The following is a 20,203-nucleotide window of genomic DNA, read 5'->3' on the forward strand; positions in this document are numbered from 1 at the left end:
GAAATTCTGTTCTCTAAATTCAGATTCAAAACCAGAGAAAACATTATAGCCAGGAAAGGTAGAGGAGACCAGATAGAATCAAATAGAAGCTTCTGGCGGTTTCTCGGTTGTGGAAAAAGGACTCAATTGTCATACTTGAGTAAAAGTAAAGATACTTTAAAAGAAAATGACTCAAGTAAAAGTGAAAGTCCCCCATTAAAATACTACTTGAGTTAAAGTCTAAAAGTATTTGGTTTTAAATATACTTAATCATCAAAAGTAAATGTTATTGCTAAAATATCAAATGTAAAAGTATAAATCATTTCAAATTCCTTATATTATGATTAAAACTAGACGGCACCATTTTATTAATATTTTGTATTTATTTAAGGATAGCCAGGGGCTCACCAACACTCAGACATCATTTACAAACTAAGCATGTGTGTTTAGTGAGTCCACCAAATCAGAGGCAGTACAGATGACCAGGGATATTCCATTTATAAGTGCGTGAATTGAACCATTTTCCTGTCCTGCTAAGCATTCAACATTTACCGAGTACTTTTGGCTGTCGGGGAAAATGTATGGAGTAAAAAGTACATTATTTTATTTAGGAATGTAGTGAAGTAAAAGTAGCCAAAAAATATAAATGGTAAAGTACAGATGCCCCAAAAAACTGTAATTTAGCAGAGAAAATAAAAAATAAGGCCCACAATGGAAATAAATCCACAACTTTATTTTGTAATCCCTTTTAAAGATCTTTGTGTATATACAGTACCAGTCAAAAGTTTGGACACACCTACTCATTCAAATGCTTTTCTTTATTTTACTATGTTCTACATTGTAAAATAATAGTGAAGACATCAAACTATGAAATAACCAAAAAAGTGTTAAACAAATCTAAATATATTTTCTATTTGAGATTCTTCAAAGTAGCCACCCTTTGCCCTGATGACAGCACACTCTTGGCATTCTCTCAACCAGCTTCATGGGTTAGTCACCTAGAATGCATTTCAATTAACAGGTGTGCCTTGTTAAAAGTTCATTTGTAGAATTTATTTCCTTCTTAATGCAATCGAGCTAATCCGTTGTGTTGTGACAAGGTAAGGGGGTATACAGAAGATCGTCCTATTTGGCAAAAGATCAAGTCCATATTACGTCAGAACAGCTCAAATAAGCAAAGGGAAACGACAGTCAATCATTACTTTAAGACATGAAGGTCAGTCAATCCGGAAAAATTCAAGCACATTGAACGTTTCTTCAAGAGCAGTCGTAAAAAGCATTAAGCGCTATGATGAAACTGGCTCTCATGAGGATCGCCACAGGAAAGGAAGACCCAGTTACCTCTGTTGCAGAGGAAAAGTTTATTAGAGTTAACTGCACCTCAGATTGCAGGCCAAATAAATGCTTCAACTGTTCAGAGGAAACTGTGAATCAGGCCTTCATGGTTGAATTGCTACAAAAAAACACTACTAAAGGACACAAATAAGAAGAGACTTGCTTGGGCCAAGAAACACAAGCAATGGACATTAGACAGGTGGAAATCATGACCTTTGTTTTGGAGGTGTTCAGAACAAGGTTAAGGTCAGAGAAAGCTTGTTGGACACTTAGAAAGCTTTAACACAAAATCCGGGGTGGGGCCAGCTGAATATAAGACTGTATCATCTGCATATAAATCGATGAGAGAGCTACCTACTGCTTGAGCTATGTTGTCAATGTAAATTGAAAAGAGTGTGGGGCCTAGGTTCAAGCCTTGGGGTACACCCTTGGTGACAGGCAGTGGCTGAGACAGCAGATGTTCCGACTTTATACACTGCACTCTTTGAGAGAGGTTGTTAGAAAATCAGGCCAAAGACCCCGCAGAGACACCAATACTCCTTAGCCGGCCCACAAGAATGGAATGGTCTACCGTATCAACAGCTTTGGCCAAGTCAATAAAAATAGCAGCACAAAGGACCTTCCGGGTGGCGCAGTGGTCTAAGGCACTGCATCGTAGTGCTAGCTGTGCCACCAGAGATTCTGGGTTCCAGCCCAGGCTCTGTCGCAGCCGGCGGCGATCGGGAGGCCCATGGGGCGGCACACAATTGGTCCAGTGTCGTCCAGGTTAGGGAGGGTTTGTCCGACAGGGATATCCTTGTCTCATTGCGCACTAGCGACGCTTGTGGTGACCCGGGTGCAGTGCACGCTGACCAGGTCGCCAGGTGTACGGTGTTACCTCCAACACATTGGTGCAGCTGGCTTCTGGGTTCGATGTGCATTGTGTCAAGAAGCAGTGCGGCTTGGTTGGGTGGCATTTCGGAAGATACATGGCTCTCGACCTTCGCCTCTCCTGTGTCCGTACAGGAGTTGCAGCGATGAGACAAGACTGTAACTACTACCAATTGGATACCATGAAATTGGGGAGAAAAAAGGGGTAAAAAAAATATATTATTATAATAATATATATATATATATATATTTAAATATCAAAACAACATTGCTTAGAATCAAGGGCAATGGTGACATCATTGAGGACCTTTAAGGTGGCAGTGACACATCCATAACCTGAGCGGAAACCAGATTGCATACCAGAGAGAATACTAGAGACATCAAGAAAGCCAGTCAGTTGATTATTGACAAGCTTTTCCAACACTTTTGATAAACAAGGCAAAATAGAAATAGCCTATAACAGTTAGGATCAGCTTGATCCCCCTTTAAATAAAGGACGAACCGTGGCTGCCTTCCAAGCAATGGGAACCTCCCCAGAGAGGAGAGACAGGTTACAATGCGATGATAGGGGCAGCAACCTTAAAGAAGAAAGGGTCTGAACCATCTGATCCAGATTTTTTGGGGGGGATCAAGTTTAAGGATGTCCTTTAGCATCTCGGACTCAGTGACAGACTGCAGGGAGAAACTTTGTAGTGGGGCAGGGGGAAAAGAGGGAGGAGTACCGCGGCTAGTCACATTAGAAGTGGTGGGAGATGAGGAAATGTTGGACAGGCAATGAGGCATGGCTGAGTCAAATAGGAATCCTGACTTAATGAAGTGGTGATTAAAGAGCTCAGCTGTGTGCTTCTTGTCAGTAACAACCACATCATCAACTTTAAGGGACATGGGAAATCTATGAGAAGGAGGGTTTATTCTCCAGGTCTTTAACCGTTTTCCAGAACTTCTTGGGGTTAGACCCACAGAGAGAGAAGTGCTCCTTAAAGTCTGCCCTTCCCGGATAGCTTGAGTGCACTTATTTCTCATTTGCCTGAACGAGAACCAGTCAGCCTGAGTATGCTTGTGCCGAGCCTTTAGCCAAATGCAACTCTTGAGGTGGAGTAACTCTGCAAGATCACGGTCGAACCAGGGGCAGAACCTGTTTTAATTCTCTTTTTTTATGGGGTGTGTTTGTTGACAATATCGCTCGAAATGTCAAAAAAGGTGGGGATCGACAGGGGATCAAGCTGATTCTATACCATCTTACAGAGGCCAGTTGACGAAGGAAGGTTTGCTCATTAAAGTTTTTTATCAAGGAAAATACTCAATTCACACACTTATCAAGATAAATGTAGTTGCTAAAATATAGTTAAGTATAAAAATAATTTCAAATTACTTATATTAAGCAAACCAGACAGCACAATTTTTTAAATTTTTATTTTATTTACGGATAGCCAGGGGCACACTAACACACAGTCAACATTTACATAACAAAGCATTTGTGTTTAGTCAGTCCACCAAATCAGAGGCAGCAGAGATAATCAGGGATGTTCTCTTGATAAGTGTGTGAATTGGACCATTTTCCTTTCCTGCTAAGCATTCAAAATGTAACAAGTACTTTTGTGTGTCAGGGAAAATGTATGGAGTAAAAAGTTAATCATTTTCTTGAAGAATGTAGTGAAGTAAAAGTAAAAGTTGTCAAAAATATGATTAATAAAGTACAGATACCCCCAAAAATGACTTAAGTACTTAGTACTTTAATGTATTTTTACGTAAGTGCTTTACACCACTGATGTTAGCTAGCTAGCTATCGCCAATTAGATCATGTGCTTTCACTTATTGCATCTGCATGCTTGTTGCATTCTTTCTCCGTGGTGCCCTCGTTCGTTCGTGAGCTATCTGGTCATTCTAAATAGTATAATCTAATCTGTTCAGAACAATTTAGCAGTGGTCATTCAGTTTTGACATACAAAAGTATTTATGCTGTTGTTCAAATGCACAGATCGCTTTTTATATCTTCTCTAAGAAACTACCGGTAGTTTGAAAACTTGGCATCATATTTCTGTCATGCTGCTTTGTTGACAACTCCAACCACCTCGCGCCCCAGGTATCAGCGGCCTCCACTGGCTGAATGTCTATACTGCAGTCCCAGGCACATCAATGGTATCAAAGAAGGCCACTGTAGATGTCCTTATTTAGGCTACCAGTGGTGTAATCCATATAATTACAACACATGGTCTGCATTACGCTTATGGTCATATCATATGCTTATATACTGTACAGTATGCCATATAGTACTGACACCTTGATAGGCAGTACATAATAATGAACTTTTCAACCACATTTTTGTTTTATTCTTTTTGTACATTCACTTGTCACTGGCCTAGATTTATAGGCTATGTTCCTATGATCATTATGGTATCAAGCAGTAGGCTACCCCACCAACCAAACATGCACACACCCACCCCTTTACTCTTCACAGCCATCACACCCAACCCGGCCCACAGAGAACTGATACTATATACATGTTGTTGGGGTGGGATTGGTGTGGGGGATCCGTGGATGGCATTTCAACATTTCTTTGGATTCCTCATGTCTAACTCATTGTTAGAAAAAAAAGTTGAGTCCAAACCAAATTATATTTCAACAAAATAATGTTGCAGGGAGGCTAATCTTATCTGTTTCAAGCTACAGAAACAATTTAATAATCATCTGAGATGGTAAGTGTCAAAGTCCTCTTTCTTGTGCCTTTTGGCTCCATCCTGGACCTGCTGAAGAAGACCACTGTACCCATAGGGGCGGCAGGTAGCCTCGTGGTTAGAGCATTGGGCCAGTTACCAAAAGGTTACTGGATTGAATCCCTGAGCTGACAAGGTAAACATCTGTCGTTCTGCCCCTGAACAACGTAGTTAACCCACAGTTTCCCGGTAGGTCGTCATTGCAAATAAAAATGTGTTCTTAACTGACTTGCCTAGTTGAATAAAGGTTCAATTTAAATGCTAGAATCGACATCCCCTCACATAGGTGGGCCCCTCCCTGACCAAGCCATGAGGTAAAAGGAATTGTCCAAAGAGTGCCGAGACAGAATTGTGTCGAGGCACAGATCTGGGGAAGGGCCTTGGTCAAGGAGGTGACCAAGATCCTGATGGGTCACTCTGGTTCCTCTGTGGAGATGGGAACACCATCCACAAGGACAACCATCTCTGCAGGACTCCACCAATCAGGCCTTTATGGTAGAGTGGCCAGATGGAAACAACTCCTCAGTGAAAGGCACATGACAGTCCGCTTGGAGTTTGCCGAAAGGCACCTAAAGACTCTCAGACACTGAGAAACAAGATTCTCTGGTCTGATTAAACCAATATTGAACTCTTTGGCCTAAATGCCAAGCGTCACATCTGGAGGAAACCTGGCACCATCCCTACGGTGAAGCATGTTGGTGTCAGCATCATGCTGTGGGGATGTTTTTCAGGGACTGGAAGACTAGTCAAAATCAAGGGAAAGATGAACGGAGCAAAGTACAGAGATCCTTGATGAAAACCTGCTCCAGAGCGGAGAAGGTTCTCCTTCCAACAGGACAATGACCATAAGCACACAACCATAACGCAGGAGTGGTTTCGGGACAAGTCTCTGAATGTCCTTGAGTGGCCCAGCCAGAGCACTGACTTGAACCCGATTGAACATCTCTGGAGAGTTCTGAAAATAGCTGTGCTGCGACGCTCCCCCATCCAACCTGACAGAGCTTGAGAGGATCTGCAGGGAATGGGAGAAACTCCCCAAATACAGGTGTGCCAAGAGGACACGAGGCTGTAATCACTGCCAAAGGTAAATGTGATATTTGTTTTTATTTTCAATAAACGTGCCTAATTTTCTAAACCTATTTTCACTTTGTCATCATGGGGTATTGTGTGTAGATTGAAGAGAAAAAACCCCAATATAATCCATTTTAAACCAAGGCTGTAACGTAACAAAATGTGGAAAAATCAAGGGGTGTAAATACTTTCCGGATATACTGTACATGTCCTCTTCAGGTTAGGACGTGGAGCAGGGTAGTACAGACGGACTCCAGCCAGGTATGCTAATCACCCTGAGAAGTCAGCAACACACATCCATGGACGCCACCAGTATCTAGGGACGTTTCCTGAGTACCAGCTCAACCCACCTCAGTACCCCAATACTGACTTTGTGTACCAGCTGCAGTAGTGGCAAAAAAAATATTGGAGGGGGTAAACGGTGATTGTCGTTTGTAGTGAGTAACGTAACGCTCCCAATATTTTGCATTTTACTCCAATTGATAGGCATTTACATGTGTTTAACCTCCACTATATTACTTGTGCCAACTGTATAGGAGAAAGGCTATGTAAGTAAAGTTGGGGTTTGAGAAGTTATCAACATCTATTATGAATTTGGTGAGATTTGCATGTACTGTTCGCAGGAAAGGTTATACTTAAATGAATGGGTCTTTTGCTGATGCAGTTAGCTTTAAATGTTTGGGCGTTCTTGTGAGACAATTAAAAGTTCAATATAAAAACGGGTAAGATCAATCTTCACTTCAATGAGGTTTATTTTTTGATTTATCATCACAACACTGTACATTGTAGACAGTCTATCACAATCAATCACATTCTATTATAAATACCTTTTGAAGTTTAGTACATTTCGTGATGATTGTGCATTATCTAGAAGACATACAACAGGTGGAGTGGATGGATTTATTAATACATAGAGGTCCTATGACATTTCTTGAGCGGGTATGTAATAAACCCTCAAAGTTCAAGAATGGGATGATAATGGCAGTCATTGTAGTAAAATAAAATTGGAATGAATGGCAGTAGAGGCATAGGTGATGCATTTCCTGCTTTTACTTATGCAGGAAAATAAAAGTAAGGCAGGTGATATATCAGAAATTGTGTAATAGAATTATTGTCAACCTAAATATGGTCATAATTAAAAAGTACCAGTCAAAAGTTGACACACCTTCTCATTCAAGGGTTTTTCTTTATTTTTACTATTTTCTACATTGTAGAATAATAGTGAAGACATAAACTATGAAATAACACATATGTTATCATGTAGTAACCCAAAAAGTGTTAATCAAATCAAAATATATTTGATATTCTTCAAAGTAGCCACCTTTTGCATTGATGACAGCTTTGCACACCCTTGGCATTCTCTCAACCAGCTTCACCTGGGCACTTGTTGGCTGCTTTTCCTTCACTCTGTGGTCGAACTCATCCCAAACAACCTCAATTGGTTTGAGGTCTGGTGATTATGGAGACCAGGTCATCTTATGCAGCACTCCATCACTTTCCTTCTTGGTCAAATAACCCCTACACAACCTTTAGGTGTGTTGGGTCATTGCCCTGTTGAAAAACAAATGAAAGTCCCACCAAGTGCAAACCAGATGGGATGGCATATTGCTGCAGAATGCTGTGGTAGCCATGCTGGTCTAGTGTGCATTGAATTCTACATAAATCACGGTCACCAGCAAAGCACCCCCACACCATCACAGTCCTCCTCCATGCTTTATGGTGGGAACCACACATGCGAAGATCATCCATTCACCTACTCTGCGTCTCACAATGAACCAAAAATCTCAAATTTGGACTCATCAGACCAAAGGACAGATTTCCACTGGTCTAATATCCATTGCTCGTGTTTCTTGGCCCAAGCAAGTATCTTCTTATTATTGGTGTTCTTTAGTGGTGGTTACTTTTCAGCAATTTGACCATGAAGGCCTGATTCACACAGTCTCCTCTGAACAGTTGATGTTGAGATGTGTCTGTTACTTGAACTCTGAATAATTTATTTGGGCTGCAATTTCTGAGGTTGGTAACTCTAATGAACTTAATCTCTGCAGCAGAGGTAACTCTGGGTCTTCCTTTCCTGTGGGGGTCCTCATGAGAGCCAGTTTCATCATAGCGCTTGACGGTTTTTGCAACTGCACTTCGAAGAAACTTTCAACCTTTTTGAAATTTTCCAGATTGACTGACCTTAATTTCTTAAAGTAATGATGGACTGTCGTTTCTCTTTGCTTATTTGAGCTGTTCTTGCCATAAGGCAAAGGGTGGCTACTTTGAATAATCTAAAATGTAAAACATATTTTAATTTGTTGGTTACTACATTATTCCATGTGTTAGAAAATAGTAACATTGAAGAACAACCCTGGAATGAGTAGGTGTCCAAACTTTTGACCTGTAAATACAGGTTTTATAGAAATGTTCTGTATAAATTGCCTCAAAAATGTTTTCAATGTTTGTTTTCTTGGAAAGTTGTGAATCTTATAATATAATACAATATCAGTTACTTGTTGCATTTACATTTTGTCTAAGTCATATCACCAACTGATTTCAGCCTGTGTATTGACTACATTGTTTGTTTGGAATGTCGGACATATTGGCAGTCATTTAGAAAAAAATTATGGAATCATTCTAATTAAACTGGCAGACAAGCTAGCTAATAAACATTACTGTGCATATAATTTTCAAAGTCATTGTTTTAAATTCATTGTTTTAAATAACATCTTCTCACAGCACTCGCTGACCATTGTGGTTGACCCAACTCCTTTACCAAAATGGCTGACCTTTTACTCTATCATAAGAAAGTTCATGTCCATTCTAGTATTCTAATTCCAAGGTGATCTCGCGATAACCCTTCAATCAGATTAATTCTCTCACTGTCACACCCTGATCTGTTTCACTTGTCCTTGTGATCGTCTCCACCCCCTCCAGGTGTTGCTTATTATCCCCGGTGTATATATCCGCGTTTCCTGTCTCTCTGTGCCAGTTTGCCTTGTTTGCCAAGTCAACCAGCGGTTTTTCTTGCTCCTATTTTTTCCCAGTCTCTTTTGGTTCTAGTCCTCCTGGTTTTGACCCTTGCCTGTTTGGACTCTGAACCTGCCTGCCTGACCACTCTGCCTGTTCTGTCTTTAAGCCTGCCTATCCCCTTATATTGTTTGGACTCCAATCTGGTTACTGAACCCCCTGTCTGACCTGACCTCAAGACTGTCCTTCGCCTGGTACTGTTTTGGACTCTGACCCAGTTCGTGAACTCTCGCCTGTCCCTGACCTACATTTTGCCTACCCCTTGGATTAATAAATATTGGAGCTCCACCATCTGCTTCCTGTGCCTTCATTTGGGTCTCGCCTTGTGTCCTTATGCTCACAATACCTCTTAATATAAATGTACATACACTTTAAAGGGAGATACCATTACAACTGAAAAATAGGATTCATACACATACTACTCTAAAAGTAATCATGTCATCATATCACATTTATCCATTAACATTGTAACAGGAAAGGTAATAAAGATTCAAAGATACTATACATCTTCCGGGTCATGCAAAACAAGGGGTCGTATCAGTGATGAGGCCAGTATGTAGATGGCACTGCTTGAATTCCTGAAAGCAGAATTAAACATCAATACATTACACATGGTTCATCCTGAGACAAGAGAGAGGTCAAGGACAGTTGAACTCTTGTTAGATGTAAATGTGCATATCCATGACAAGCCTCGATTCTACAATAATTACCTCTCCACTCGCTTGATGCTTGAATCTGGTTGAATTGTGTGCATAGAATAGAGTTACTTTTTTTCCAGAAGGAACTTCAGTTATGGCAAGTCAGATAAGATATATGTATACAAAAGTATGTGGACACCCCTTCAAATGAGTGGATTCAGCCATTTCAGACACACCTGTTGCTGGCGTTTATAAAATTGAGAATACAACCATGCAATTTCCATAGACAAACATTGGCAGTAGAATGGCCTTACTGAAGAGCTCAGACTTTCAACGTGAAACCGTCATAAGATACCACCTTCCCAACAAGTCAAATTTCTGCTCTGCTAGAGCTACCCCGGTCAACTGTAAGTGCTGTTATTGTGAAGTGGAAACGTCTAGGAGCAACAACGACCCAGCTCACAGAACGGCACCGTCGAGTGCTGAAGCGCGGACCAATTGTCTTTCCTCGGTTGCAACACTCACTACCGAGGTCCAAACTGCCTCTGGAAGCAACGTCAGCACAAAAACTGTTTGTCGGGAGCTTCATGAAATGGGTTTCCATGGCCAAGCAGTCCCACACAAGCCTAAGATCACCGTGCACAATGCCAAGCGTCGGCTGTAAAGCTCGCTGCCATTGGACTCTGGAGCAGTGGAAACGAGTTCTCTGGAGTGATGCATATATTAATGCTCATGATTTTGGAATGAGATGTTCGATAAATAGGTGTCTACATACTTTTGGTATTGTAGTGTATATTGTAAACAAATTAACAGTGACATTCACACATGACAGATACAAATGCTTAGACGGTAAATTAAAGATAAATGTAAGGGACCGTTCGAAAATTATCCAACTCGAGATGGCCCCCCCAAAAACGCACCCTCCTCCCCAACATTACATTTTTTCCCACATGATCCTCCCCTTGTACTTGAACATTTTTTATGAAAAATTGTTGAATTAACTCAAAATATGTGACAATGTAGGCCTAGGCCTTACTACTACGATCAGTGGCAAAAAAAAAAAGGCCCCTGAAAAAAAATACTACTTCAGATTTCATTTTACAACTAAAGACATTAGCAGAATGTTTTTTTTAATGCCACAGTTTTTCTCAGCTATTAGTCGGCGGACCAGAACATAAAATAATAGCAGCCCAATTTATAGACCTACAGTACACTATTTTTAACACTGGCATCTGGTAAGTACATTATCAATTCAATGACAATAACATAATAATTTTGATAAAATCAACAATGTCTCTAATAAATGAGTTTGGTCTTTCTTGGTACTCTACTTTTTATTAGCTCAAAACAATCAGCTCGCTTGCAAGAGAAAATGTCGCTCTCAAAAAGTCCCAAAAGAAAAGCAGATTTAGAAAATAAACTTTCCATGGAAGAGATATGCGTTCATCTTACCACATTTCCCCATGCCAAACCAGTGTGACTTGTTTGCAACGAAACTGACGCTGTTTGCAAATAATTTGCTCTGAGACGTCCTATGATTATAAGCATTATAGCCTAAAGTTACCTTTCCAGTCCAGACAGAGGTCTGACGCAGAACAATTTAAGCTTTAACTGATAACTACTCTTCAGTGACTTAACCCAAAAAGAAAACACCACAAGTGCGTCCCTAAAATTCTGTTTTCTTGTGTTTTGTACCATATTGTACAACAGTTGATGAAACAAACACTGTAAAAGTCTGAAAAAATGTGATCAGTGTTATTTCCTGAAAGTTGCTGGTTGAAAATACAATCTAACCAGGTTTGCATGGGCAGGAGTTTCAGCTTTCCATGGTGACATCACCATGTGGTGAATTGGTTAATAGAACAATAACAACAAAGAGAGTTCCAAACCTTTCTGCCAATAACAGCTAGTTTCCAGTCCTCCCCACGCAGACCACTACTAGACAGTCCTAGCATAAATTCTTACTCAACTTAGATTTTTTGCTAAAAAGCTATTTTTGCCAATTTTAACAGAAAACTATTACAGTAAGGTACCTAATTGTTACCCAGAAATGATATTGATATAAAAACGTCTGCATTGAGCATTTAAACATCTTTTTAACAGAAAGCGAATAGCTCAATTGAAAGCGACGGAGTTACACACTGTAGGCCTATCTGATTGAAGGAGACCGGGTAACACCAAGTAACACTTTTAGGGTTGGGCTATATTATGAAAATGTTATTGAGTTAGATGAACAATATTGTTATACAAACAACTTACACATCTCAGCTACCATTACACACTGTAACTACAACATGCCAGTCATTTGCAATTCAACCGAAAGTGGAGGGAGTGAAATGTTACAATTAAACCAGTATGTGGGGTTAAATGTAATACTGTCTTCAATGATAAACAATTATGATTTTAAACTGACATTTAGATTTTTATCTTTCAGGCATGTCATACTGACCAAAAACTCAAAAGTTACCAAAATGTATATAGCCTATTTTATATTAGCATTCAAAAGTATGAATTTGACTTTTTAGTGGATTTTTCTAAGGTATTATCTTAGCTGTACTGCTAAACTTGATGTAAAGAAGTTTTATATCATGATGTGAATGTGTCTAAATACCATACATGGTTTTATGTTACATCTAACCCCCCAACATAAGACCCTCTACTAATCTGAATATTTTGACAAAAATACTACAATAATTATTGTCATCAAGTATACCAATCAAAAGACCCCATCTTACTGATAAAAATGATATGTGTTTGGATACATGTAGAAATGCTCCACAGGTCAATAATTTAAAAAAAGAGAGGCAGTAAGTATATTTACTTGTTTTCATTACAATAAAATACAAAATAATTGAAGGATTTAAACAAAACTTCTTAGGCATTTAGACACTAACCAAACATTAGCACATTGAATAACAGATTTCTAAGTGGTTTCTAATTTGAGTTATTAAGCTGTTACAACTGATCTGTGTTACTTTGTTCCCCGATCTCCCCTACATCCAACTTCCTGGCTCAGCCTCTGAATGCCACAGAGATGAACCAAAGATATCCCCATATGCATCAGACACATCTTTCTTGTGTTGCTTGCTTCTAGCATAGAGCATCGTGGAGGAAAGCGTTGTTATAAATCGCTTTATATAATCAGAACATGTTTTAGTTTCTTATAAATCATAAACTAACAAGGAGTATGCATTTTGACATGTTCTTTGACAAAAAGTAGGCTATGGCATACCTTCAAAGACCTACCCCCTCAATTCGAGCACTGGTTTTAACTTACCACACCAAGCCGTTCACGGACACAGAGGTTTTTAAGGAGTGGTGACACTATTGGAGGAATTGGCTGGCAAATCTACGGATAGCCTACAAGACTGTTGAAAGTAATTACTTGAATTAGCCTAATTTCAGCACCATGTGCTGTCTACCTCCCGACAGGTTACACGCCTCTCCCCTATTTTGTAACACGCCTCTCCCCTATTTTGTAACACGCCTCTCCCCTATTTTGTAACACGCCTCTCCCCTATTTTATAACACGCCTCTCCCCTATTTTATAACACGCCTCTCCCCTATTTTATAACACGCCTCTCCCCTATTTTATAACACGCCTCTCCCCTATTTTGTAACACGCCTCTCCCCTATTTTATAACACGCCTCTCCCCTATTTTGTAACACGCCTCTCCCCAATTTTATAACACGCCTCTCCCCTATTTTGTAACACGCCTCTCCCCTATTTTGTAACACGCCTCTCCCCTATTTTGTAACACGCCTCTCCCCTATTTTGTAACCCCCCCTCTGTAATTTTTTAATTTTCATTTAAAAACCATACTGATGCTGGTACACAATTGTTAAGTGTCTCTCTTGTTTTTATGAGGTAAACACCTGAGTCTGCGCCCTGATGGTAGTACTGCATATTGATTGTTCAGTGGATGTGTTAGATCCTAAATTAGATCCAAGATCCAAAAAGCTGTGCCATCTTTGTAAAGATCTCTGAGAGCTTTTTTAGTTTCTCCTTACAATATTCCCACTGACAGTAAGGCATCACTTTCTAAGATATTCTAACTTGCCCGTGTGTCAAACAAGATAAATACACTATGCTTCCTTTGGCTTGCTGATGACGTTTTTTCTCATGACAAACCTGGGTTATTCTGCCACTTGCACACCACAGTTATCTTTACTCTCCGAGGCAATAGCTAAATATTCTGCATTCCTGGAAAGAAAGGAGAAAGAGAAGTGGTTAGAATATCATCACCTGCTTATTATCCTTCCATTCACATTTTATTCATCCATCTATCCATCTTACAGTATAACCATTCTAGCCACTCATCACTTAAAGCATTTCAATCATTTCAACTACACTGCATATCTCCTACGTTTATTCCAATCTTTCAACCTCTCTTCATCTATTCATTAATCCCTTTAACCTCTCTTTCTCCATCCACTTACCCCTCTAAATGTTCTTTATCCATCCAACAACCCCTCTAACCTTCATTCATCACTCCAGCCTTTTTTCATCCATCCATAACTTCCTTTCCCCTTCCATCAAGCAATCATCCATCCAACTTAAGTAACCAGACCTATTGCTTTAATGTAGAGACGCAAAGCAAGCAGTATCAGCTGAGCTAACATCCAATCAGAGACTGAACATAATTGGTTTTAACACTTCACGACTGCTGAGGCAAGTACACACATTTTCTTTAGGAAATATACCTTTTTTGGCTTTTCTAGAGTGGCAAATGTGACGACACAAGGATGGAAAGATTGAGAGAGAGTGGGAGTGGAAAGGAAAACAAATAGAGAGAAAGACAGATAATATTGAACAAATGGGAACAGAGTAATTGTACGACTCAGCACTTTGAAAGACACTAGAGAATTCAAATCAACAGGATGGACAGGTACAGAGCATACAAGGAAGGGAGGACAGTGAGATTACTGTATACGGAGGGAGACAATAGAGGAAGACCTAAAATGAAAGGATACAGCTGCATGAGAGGAAGTAGGGTGACTCACGCGCTTTCTCGTAATGCTTCCTCTCCTGCAGCAGATATCTTTCTGTAGCAGTATACCATCTCTATGTAGAGCCAAGCCTGTAGCCCGATGATGGACACGTACATCATCACCTCAGAGACTATGGAGGCAGTCCCTCTGGTGGCTGTAGAAACAGTGAGGGGGGGTCAAAGCACTCAAAAGGCACCACAGAGTCTCTCACTAAGCACTTACAAAGCACTTTTTGAATTTAACCACAGGTCATAAATGTTTCCTAACAATTGGGATAATTGGCATCGGAATTCCAATTGCATGCAAAGAAATGAGTCTGTATAGTAGTACTGAACCTTTAGCCACCACTGTCAGGTGCACAAGCTTGCTGACAACGGTCTGGTATTCGTAGAACTCGTACGTCAGGAGCCGGTGGAAGAAGCAACGGTAGGTGCCCGAGTCATTGAAGGTGACATTGAAGAGGTAGATGGACGCATCCTGTATGTCATGGCTCTGCTTACTGCCGCTCCAGTCCACGCGGTCCTCAAAGCGCTCATCCACAATGTGCTGGCCCTCCTCATCGTAATTATATATCTAATGACACAATGACATCTGGGTCATTCACCTGGCACTGAAAATGTCTCCAGTTTCACTTCCTAGATCGCGACCCGTAGCTGGCAACATCCAAGAAAATGGACTCAACAGGACGCAACTGTGTTTTGAAAAGGCTTCCAGTAGGAAAGTATACTCAAGGTTACATAGCTGTGAGCTATGCACTATCTGCCCATCTGCTGTCCCAGTGGCTCTTATGCTCTCTGAGGGCTAAAATGGCATCCAGGTTGAGTCAATAGTAACTGCATGCAGCACTCTGCCATATCATGTGGTTGGGCATTGTGTGTGTGTGCATACCTTTGTGCGTTGTGCCTTGTGGTTGTGTGCTTAGGGATGGGCTCTGGGCCATGTGGCGTAAGACAGGTTTGTCTAAACTCGGTCCTGGGGCCCCCTGGATGCACGTTTTGTTTTTTGCCCTTGCACTACACAGCTGATTAAAATATCCAACTCATCATGAAGCTTTGATTATTTCAATCAGCTGTGTAGTGCAAGGGCAAAAACCAAAATGTGCATCCAGGGGGCCCCAGCACCCAGTTTGGGAAACCCTGGTGTAGAGGACTATGTAAACCTAACCCATTTTTAAAAGCACTGGCATACTCTAAACAGACTGTAGACTATCGTGGCAGCATGTTTTATGTGGGCACCAGAGCAAACAAAACCCCAACCCTAATCCTACAATCTACTACCATGGCAGTAATTTGGAATACTATAGCAATCATAATCAGTCTCAGATACTCACATGAGCAAAGTCAGCTTCCCCTTTGGCCTTGAAATACCAGTCGACCGTGGCAGAAGCTTCCACCTCGGGCCTCATCTTACAGGAGATGCAGCCCAGTTTGAACCCTTTGCCTGCAACGGCCTCAGTGTCCGAGTCCACCTCTGCACAGGCCCCATGGCACAGGGACACTTGTTTACGGGAGAGAAGAGTTGTTATTAGCGCAATATTTTGTTTGTAGAAATGGGTAGCTTCATAATTCAACAGTATACAGACAAATATCCATATGTTGAAAGATGTTGTGACTATCCACAAACGTTCAGTCTACACATCTACACTCACATACCAAAGAGGGCACAAAGCAGAGACAGGAGCAGCAGCCGCACAGCAGACATGTCCTCGGGTGTAATGTAGCACGATAGTACAGATCCTAGGGCTGAGAAGCCTCAAAAGCTATCAAAAAATATCCCAACAGTCTCTTTGAACACTTGAGAGTATGATATTCCTTTGAGATGTTATCCAGAAAGACTTTGTTTGAGCAAAGTAAGAAATGGTAGGGACTGAAGTTGCTTCCCCCGAAATTACCTTGGAAATAACAAAAATAGTACATTTGATGTGGGTTTAATTCCTTCAACCAACACTTATATTCTAATGGAAGAAATATTCTCAGACTATTGCATTAATTAATTGATTTGTTACATAAGCTACTGTTTTTATAGGCTATTTCATTCACAATGTGCTTTTTCCATTCACTTTTAGGATGCATGCAAGTATTTACCATGCACATTTGTTTAAATGTTAATATTTTAGGAAGACTGGAGCTTGATCATTTCAATTAAATATAATGTGCCTTTAAGTGGATGCTTCATCACGCTATTAAAGTGCAAACGAATAAATGCCAATTGTCCAAGGAGACTTTCTAGAGAACAAGCAGAATACAGGGTAAGAGTGGTAATCTAATATCCAGTTAGGCCTATTTAAAAGCCTCCCTTATTTAAAAAGATAGCTGCAGCGAACATTCCATTTTTCTTGATTCCATTTACTGATATTGATATTTCTGATTTATATGTCCCCCCTAGGATATAATAATGAATCATTTTACGTTTCAACTTCCATGGGGTGACGGCAGAGTTGGACGTCCCAAGGTATCCCGAATAGCAAGGTCAAATAGCTATTATCTTTATAGGCTATTTATAACAACTGTAGCCTAATTTTCTATATCAATAATCGGCCTACTTCTAAATGATATTAACACTGTTATGCAATGCACCACAGAATAGGGCATCGACTGTAAATGCGTTCAAATAGCGTACTCGTCATGAGATGCTTATTTGAATGTGTCGACACTGTATGGTTTAAATGCAGCAAAATCGCATGCCACTTGCATACATTAATAATACATTGCATGCCAATCATTTGATTTGAACACTGTGAAAGTGTTATTGCTCTATTTATATTAGGCTAAATGATCATAATTTGCAATGTCTCACATTTGACTGTCCTGACGATGTCCCTTCTGAAAAATAGCCTCCTTATCCCGATTTGTCCTTTCTCCGGGAAAAAAAATGTAGGCTACCCTTCCCTTCTGATGGATCAACACATGTATCTACACAGCGCTGTTCTTTTATGGAGCAACACCGTAGGCTAGGCTACTTGTTGAAGAGATGTTTCGCCAGGGCTGGCATTGAGGATTCAAATAATATAGCATTATCTCACACAACCAGCGCACAGGCCCACACATTTTTACGAAATCAACTAAATCTGATAAATCTAATCAGCGTCTCGTCAGCAGCACTAAAAACCACTTCCGGTACGTGAAATGTTGAATCATTTCTAAATAAAAGTACCCCACGTAATAGTAGAAAAGTGTCAATATAATAACCTTTATTTATTCATCATTTATGATAAATTCATGTTTAAACATAAAATAAGGATTGATATTTGTTCATATTTAAGTGACATTTGCATTAAATTTGGGTTTTAAAACTTTCTAAGGTCCCATAAATGCCACCAATGCGAATCACTGCATATCGATTACATGTTGGCTTATAGAGCAAAAGCTATTCTGGGTGCCACAGTAAAAGTATTGTAGGGAATAGTCAGTAGCGTCTGTAGAATGTGTATATGGTGTCATTTCATGGGGCTCTGAATAACAGATCCCCATGAATACACTAATATTTGTGTTAACTCTTCAGAATTGTAATCTGTTTATGTCACTGAGTAGGCTGAGATACCATTTCATGGACACAAGACCCATAGGTAAGGCTGTATATTGCAATATGAATGTCAATACATACAATAGGCTATATAGTGAGGTGATTGTCCACAGTTAAAGGGGAACTGCACCACTGATTTGACCTCATTTTTTGGCTTGCTCCTCAAGAAATGCTGGCGGCTATGACAGAAGCCAAACCTGAGTTGGCTTGTGGTTTGCTGTGGGTGTTTCTTGAGTGTGTCCTTGCCACCACGAAGACACACCCATCTGTTAGAGCCTTTCCTGCAGCTGTTTCCCCTCACTCAATCGCAACAAACAAACCTCCTGCAGGTTGAGTTCAATAACTACAGGCAGATGTATCGTTAGATGCTGGAGGAAGCTTTGAGTATGTCAGTAACCTACAGAGTAATATGAGAACGCAATTGTTGAATTTATGTAGATATTCTAAACTAAGTGTTTTGATAACTTTCAAATGTAGTAACAGGTCCATGCAGAATAAACAACCCTTTACATAATACCATAGAAGAAGTGTTCTGTAATATAACAATGTGCAGCTTTCATCTTTCATTGTCCTTCCCAGCCGATACAGATACTGTGCCTATCTGCATTTGTCTGGTGGTAATGGGGCCACCTTGGCTAACACGTCAGAGACTCAGAGTGGTCTAACCTTCTTGTGTGGTAGGTCCCAGCATCCATTCATGACCAGGGGATCGGTCTGGCACCCAGCTGGGCACTTTGTCTAACAGACAAACAGGGTCAACAATTGTAATCATCCATCAATTATAAACATAGCTTAAGAAATAACATAATCTAATTTGGAAGCTAATTCTATGCTTTACAAACAGACTTTCTCCAGACTGGATTAGATTCAGGCCGGTGATGCCATTAACCCATGCAACCAACTGTGACATGTTTTGCTATGGCCCTGGGTTGGTCGTTGTTTCAGAGGTGGGTTTTGTATCAGACATTCAACAGACATTCACCATTATTTGTTATTTATTTAACCTTTATTTAACTAGGCAAGTCAGTTAATACAAATTCTTATTTACAATGACGGCCTACCCCGGCCAAACCCTAACCCGGAAGACGCTGGGCCAATTGTGCGCCGCCCTATGGAACTCCCAATCACGGCCGGTTGTGATACAGTCTGGAATCAAACCAGGGTCTGTAGTGGCGCCTCTAGCACTGAGATGCAGTGCCTTAGACCGCTACACCACTCGGGAGCCCAAATCTCTTGTTCGCAATAACTTTTGCATTGATTGTCATAGAAACATCAAAACAATTGCTAATTATTCTAAAAAGGTCTGGCCTACTTTTACAACATTTGATCCTTCATAAAAAGTAACGTTTTGATTTTATAGAAATAATTCAATCATATAAAAATGCATTTATATCTCTTGTTCATTGATTGTCATAGAAACATCAAAACAAGTGCAAAATATTCTAAAAACATCTGGGAAAGACACTCAAAGAAGAAACCGATACTTGAATTGGAAAACAGTAAGTATACACTCGCATAGCTAATTTTCAAAGCTTTGTGGAAAAGGAAGAGGACACCAGTGTGATTTTGAATTGGAAAACAGTAAGTATACACTCGCATAGCTAATTTTCAAAGCTTTGTGGAAAAGGAAGAGGACACCAGTGTGACTTTTGACAATGCGCATCACAGTCCACAACATTAGGTATACAGCTGAGGGATGGGCCAGAGAAATGTCACCCCTAACTAATTAATGAATGTTGAATGTCAACACCATGTCTTATAATCCACTGACAGGGCAGTTTCTCAATAAACCACTAACTCAAGCTGAACTGGAAGAGGTGGTCCATGTTGTGTCCAAAACCGTCTCCAGAATCCCACTGAAGGATCCGGCACCCGACCGACCGCAAGGCGCTACAGATGGTAGTGGGTAAATCTCAGTACATCACTGGGGCTGAACTCCCTGCCATCCAGGACCTTTATACCAGGTGGTATTTGTACTTGTATTTATTATGGATCCCCATTAGCTGCTGCCAAGGCAGTAGCTACTCTTCCTTTGGTCCAGCCCTATTAAGGCAGTTATACAATTTAAAA

At 40.3% G+C, this 20,203-nt stretch overlaps 1 protein-coding gene across 1 annotated transcript; it reads right to left on the reverse strand.

Annotated features, from left to right (window-relative positions):
• Positions 1-6,703: 6,703 nt before the first annotated feature.
• Positions 6,704-17,701, reverse strand: LOC115128266 (sodium channel subunit beta-1-like). Its single transcript, XM_029657954.2, has 7 exons — positions 17,408-17,701; positions 16,264-16,502; positions 15,942-16,108; positions 14,947-15,184; positions 14,624-14,765; positions 13,752-13,823; positions 6,704-9,559 (listed from the first exon to the last, which is right to left on the reverse strand). The coding sequence occupies exons 2-6, from the start codon at positions 16,310-16,312 to the stop codon at positions 13,757-13,759; spliced, it is 663 nt and encodes a 220-aa protein (XP_029513814.1). The 5' UTR covers positions 16,313-16,502; positions 17,408-17,701; the 3' UTR covers positions 6,704-9,559; positions 13,752-13,756.
• Positions 17,702-20,203: the final 2,502 nt, after the last annotated feature.

The sequence above is a fragment of the Oncorhynchus nerka genome, linkage group LG4, assembly GCF_034236695.1.
Source record: "Oncorhynchus nerka isolate Pitt River linkage group LG4, Oner_Uvic_2.0, whole genome shotgun sequence".
Lineage (NCBI taxonomy): Eukaryota > Metazoa > Chordata > Actinopteri > Salmoniformes > Salmonidae > Oncorhynchus > Oncorhynchus nerka.

Excerpts from the sequence above, each read along its gene's own strand:
- LOC115128266 (XM_029657954.2), bottom strand. The coding sequence starts at position 16,312 with ATGTCTGCTGTGCGGCTGCTGCTCCTGTCTCTGCTTTGTGCCCTCTTT. Across the intron at positions 15,185-15,941 it reads GGGAAGCTGACTTTGCTCAT|ATATATAATTACGATGAGGA; the intron begins GTGAGTATCTGA and ends TTGTGTCATTAG. Across the intron at positions 13,824-14,623 it reads GAAGCATTACGAGAAAGCGC|GAATGCAGAATATTTAGCTA; the intron begins GTGAGTCACCCT and ends CTTTCTTTCCAG.